This window comes from Mercenaria mercenaria, unplaced genomic scaffold (genome assembly GCF_021730395.1).
Source record: "Mercenaria mercenaria strain notata unplaced genomic scaffold, MADL_Memer_1 contig_856, whole genome shotgun sequence".
In the NCBI taxonomy this organism is placed as follows: Eukaryota; Metazoa; Mollusca; class Bivalvia; order Venerida; family Veneridae; genus Mercenaria; species Mercenaria mercenaria.
Genome location: NW_026463765.1, coordinates 13,998 through 18,765, shown reverse-complemented (window position 1 = coordinate 18,765; position 4,768 = coordinate 13,998). Strand labels below are relative to the sequence as shown.

Here is a 4,768-nt window from a genome sequence, read left to right as displayed (position 1 = left end):
CAAGTGCTCTATATTTTGATCATTTATACATAACCCACGCACATGCACTAGTGGTAGACAAGAGTGAGAAAAATGAATTTATAATGGCATTATACGAAAGTTCATATTTCACAGTCAACACTTCAGAGTTCACACTTTTGAGTTCACACTTTTAAGTTCACACTTTTTAGTTCACATTATAGAGGTCACTCAAACGAGTTTGCACTTAAGAGTTCACACATTGCACTTCACAGAATCTTACAGTACAGTATTACTCACAGTTAAAACCATACAGTTCATACTCCAAACTCTTTACAGTCATAGTTCGCATTTTATACTTCACATTTAATGCTGTACAATTCAAACTTAAAACTTCACTATTTCATAACAATGAAATTATGAATTGTGAAATTACGACAGGTCGCACGTCTTATTATTGTTCACACTTCATAGGACACACACTAGGTAGTTCACACTACACAGTTCATATTTCAGCTGTTCACATTCCAGAGGTCATAATTGACAGGTTACGTATGATAGTTAGCACTTCGAACTTCACAGCATACTATATTACAATATTACTCACAGTTCATACCTATTAGTTAACACTACATACCTTACACATCGCACTTCACAGTTCGCACTGCATAATTCACATTTCACATATGAAGTAAGAAGAATGAAATATTAACTTCAAATTATGAACAGTGATTCATGAACTGTGAAGTTGGAAATATAAAATGTGAATACTAATTGTAATATAAGAAATATCGCTGTATTATCCGCAAAATTACTGAAATACTTGAATTATCTCGTTGCCAAAAATAGAAAGGTAAACTTTTTTATTTAAGTTTGAAAAACAAACATGTCTGCTTTCCGTCATGATTAATTAATAAATGATGCGATATTATTGCACTGATTAATTCACAATTTCACTGATTCTCAACACTAGAGCACGTCCAGCAAACTGTATAAAACAGCAAGCCAAGGGTGCCACACTTTCTGGCTGCTTAAGACATGTTGCAATAAGTACAAAGTGTCGATTTTGAAAGACTACTTATTTGCTGCTTAATTAAGACAAGTGGCTGCATAATGCAGGTGACCGCTAAGGCAGGTTTAACTGTAGCCCGTTTGAGTGAATCATCTGAAAGTGTTGTAGAAATACTCAGCCGTCCAGTAAGTCATAATCACCGAAAGTTTGAAAATGTATTCGTTTCTTAAATCATCCGGCTAAATATTTCATTACTTTTTAAAAAACTTTTAACATCCCATATCTCTTGTTATTTTCATTTGTTATGTATTCTGAAGTATCATAACTTATTATATTAAGCAGTGTACTTTTTTCAATAAATAAAAAAAGCAATTATAATACACGATAAAATGTGTACACCTACCAAACACAATTTACTTCCGCATTCTAGGCCTACTTTTGATCTAAGTGAATTTATCTTACAACACAAGTTTAAACATACTTGCATTATTTAATCACAGCGTATCTGCTGTTTGTGTAAACAGAATATTATCATACGGTTTAAAATGGCGGAAAAGGAGAGTGGGAATATGAAAAACAACAGCTCTGGTGATGCAGTTCCTGGACGAACAGAGCAGATATTATGTCAACCGTGTTCAAACAAGGAAAAACAAACAGTAGCTGGTGTGTTTTGTTCAACATGTGACGAGTTTCAGTGCACAGAATGTTCAAACGTACATACAACGCACGCGTTCTTGAGAAATCACAAGCTAGTGAATGCAAAAGAGGTGAAAACGAAACAAGTTGCGTTTGATATGAAGGGGTTAGACCAATGTGATCAGCATCATAAAGTTTTAGAGTTCTTCTGTGAAGATGAGAATCAGCTTTGCTGCAGTACATGTGCTATTGTGGATCACCGGAAATGCCACAGTGTCGTAGAAATTCAAAAGATTGCCGAAAGGTCTGCATCAGCAAGTTCCAAATTAAAGGTCAAGTTGCAGGAAGTAAGAGAGAAGGCTGAAAAGATCGTTAAAAATACCAAGTCATCAAAAGAGAAACTGAATCAAGATGTTAAAGAATTGTCTTTGAAAATTAGACGAATGCGTGATGATGTAATGAAACTGTTTGACGATTTGGAAGTTTCCGTTGCTAAAGACGCTGAATCATTTAAGACAGAAACAGTCAATAAGCTGACAAAGAAACAGTCAGACAGTGAGAAACATATTGCTGATGCAACCAAATTTCTGGAAACAATCGATAACATTCATCAGAACGTGACACCATCACAAAAGTTTATACTGGAACAAAGAATGAAGAAACAAGTCGATGAACTTAGCAGCAACGTGGACAAGGAATGTCAAAGGTTAGAAACTGTGACCATTTCATTTGATTTTGATAACACTATGAAACTGCCTCTACTTCCGATTTCTGATTACGTTCCGGGACAACTGACATTAAAATACTCTGTACCGGAAGCTGCAAAACCTATAAAAACTGTAGAGCCGATTGTTAAATTAACAAACATTACTTCCATTGATCTGAAGCAGACTGGTGATGATGTCAAAGAGCCATTATACTCTGGACTAGATTTCCTGCTGGATGGTAGAGTAGTTACCGTGGATAATAAAAACAAGAAATGTTTGATCTACAATGAGAAGCTTGAAAAAGTAGGATCATATCAATTATCGTTTATACCACAGAGTGTAATTGCTGTATCTGAGGAGGAAGTGGCGATAACAAGTGGTAGTAAATACACGATTGCCTTTCTTCGTGTCAGTAAATCAAATGAAATAACTTTAAATAGGACATGTAAAGTTAAAACACAGTATGACTCTATATGTATGAAAGATGAGAGACACTTTGTTGTTGGAACTATTGATGATACAAGGCCCTTTCGTATTGTATCTCTGTCAGGAGAAGAAAAAGATTTCAGTATCAACTTTCCAAACAAGAAATATCCTATAAACACTAGTGCTTATACATATATACGGAACAGCGATAAAGTGGTCCTCACCGATAGATACGAACATACTGTCTACATATATGACATCACGAGCAACACCAAAGTTGTTGTCAATGATGACCAGATCAAGGAACCACGTAGTGTAGCAGTAGGTCCATCCGACTGTATCCTGATTTGCAATAATCAAGCGCATACCATTGTACAAATCTCTCAAGCAGGTCGGTTTCTGTCATCGTACAAATTAGATATGATAGGTCCATACAGAATCTGTGTTTCCAAGAACAAATCACTTATTGCTGTCTCAAGTAACATGAATGGTGGAAGAAAGTTGCAGCTGTTAAAAGTTACATAATAGATCCGATGGCATTCGGTACTCCGTCACAACTAGATAGTTTTGCTGAAACAGAAATGAATAAACTTGAGTTTTTGTAATTACAATGAACCCCTCAACTACATGTTAGTGTTTTACATTGTTAAAGGGAATTCCTATAGTTTTTATGCGCATCTTTCTGGCTATAGAAAACAGAAGTGAAGTCAACATTTGTTGAAACATGTGACAGACAATCTTAAATATGAGGAATCTTGAATGAAATAACATTTTTGATAAGTTTTCTCAGTAATCAAATGTTGATACTGGTGTATGTTGTATTGACAAGTATCATGCCTGACAGGTATCTTGCCATTTTTGTGGTTGTGTTTTCACGTCGCATTTTAGTACAAAGACTGTGTTGTTCATATAATGTAAGACAATTCACTTAGTACTGATAAGACAGTATCACCTTTCAGATTATTTAGTATTCAATTATAGAAAGAATTAAGAATTTTTAAAACTTTTTTTTTAACTTATAACAGATATACATGTAATCAGTTTGGTCAGGTTCGCGCCATTTTTCGCCCGAACAGGTGTTGTATTCGAGCGGTCTTAACATAAAATTTAGCCTGGTGACTCATACATTTTTAGCCATTTTTATGCTCACAATACAATTATTTATACACCGGAAAAACAGGAAAAAAAATTTATGAAACAGTTTTTTCAAAATTTAAAAAATGTACTCTTCACTATGGGTATTTTTCATTGAAAAAAATTCACAAAAGTGAATATGAAACAATATTTTTTTTTCATTTGTACCCATTATTGTAAGGATATAGTATTACAAATATGACTATTATATCAAATAAGTATATAATAAAATCTGTAATAAAAATAAAACTTATTGTGCTGTCTTGATGTATATTTTGGTTGGTATTTATAAAAAAGAAAATTATGAAAATGTTGAAAAATCGCTCAGCCTGGCAGTTTCAGCAACAGTGGGTGTGTTCAAAACAAATTTTCACAAAAACAAGCCTGGTGACCCATTGTTTTTATTTATTCATTGTTTTCAGCACTAATTTTCCTATCATATATGTCAATTTGAAAAAATTCTATGAAAGGAAAACAACTATAGGAATTCTCTTTAAGAATAGAGCAAGATCATTCGTATTCTGTAATCAGATAATTTGTTACTTTAGACTGTGCACTAGTACATATCAAAAGTTATTTGAGTACAAACGCTTTTTATTTGATAGTACAAAGTTGATAATGAATTTGTTTAAACCCGTCATTGAAGCATCAATATAAATATATTTTTGTGTGAACTGCAGTCAAGTAGGTGGTTTGCACATTAACAATTCACGAGATATATTTCTTATAAGTGTTATTATTTGTATTATCGCTTAGTTGTATTGAAAACAAATAGTGTGTCATTTATATAGACTTAATTGTAACTTTCTTCTGATAAACGGAAACCTTTGCAAGAATTTGTTTGGAATGATAGACGATGCTAATTGTTACATGCGGAATGCGGCTAAATGAATGC

General features: G+C 33.5%; 1 protein-coding gene across 1 annotated transcript; it reads left to right on the top strand.

Moving 5' to 3' along the window:
• Positions 1 to 1,491: 1,491 nt before the first annotated feature.
• LOC128554897 (uncharacterized) lies at positions 1,492 to 4,515 on the top strand. The gene has a single exon (XM_053536234.1). The coding sequence runs from the start codon at positions 1,516 to 1,518 to the stop codon at positions 3,262 to 3,264; it is 1,749 nt and encodes a 582-aa protein (XP_053392209.1). The 5' UTR covers positions 1,492 to 1,515; the 3' UTR covers positions 3,265 to 4,515.
• The last annotated feature ends 253 nt before the right edge of the window (positions 4,516 to 4,768 follow it).

Excerpts from the sequence above, each read along its gene's own strand:
- LOC128554897 (XM_053536234.1), top strand. The coding sequence starts at position 1,516 with ATGGCGGAAAAGGAGAGTGGGAATATGAAAAACAACAGCTCTGGTGAT.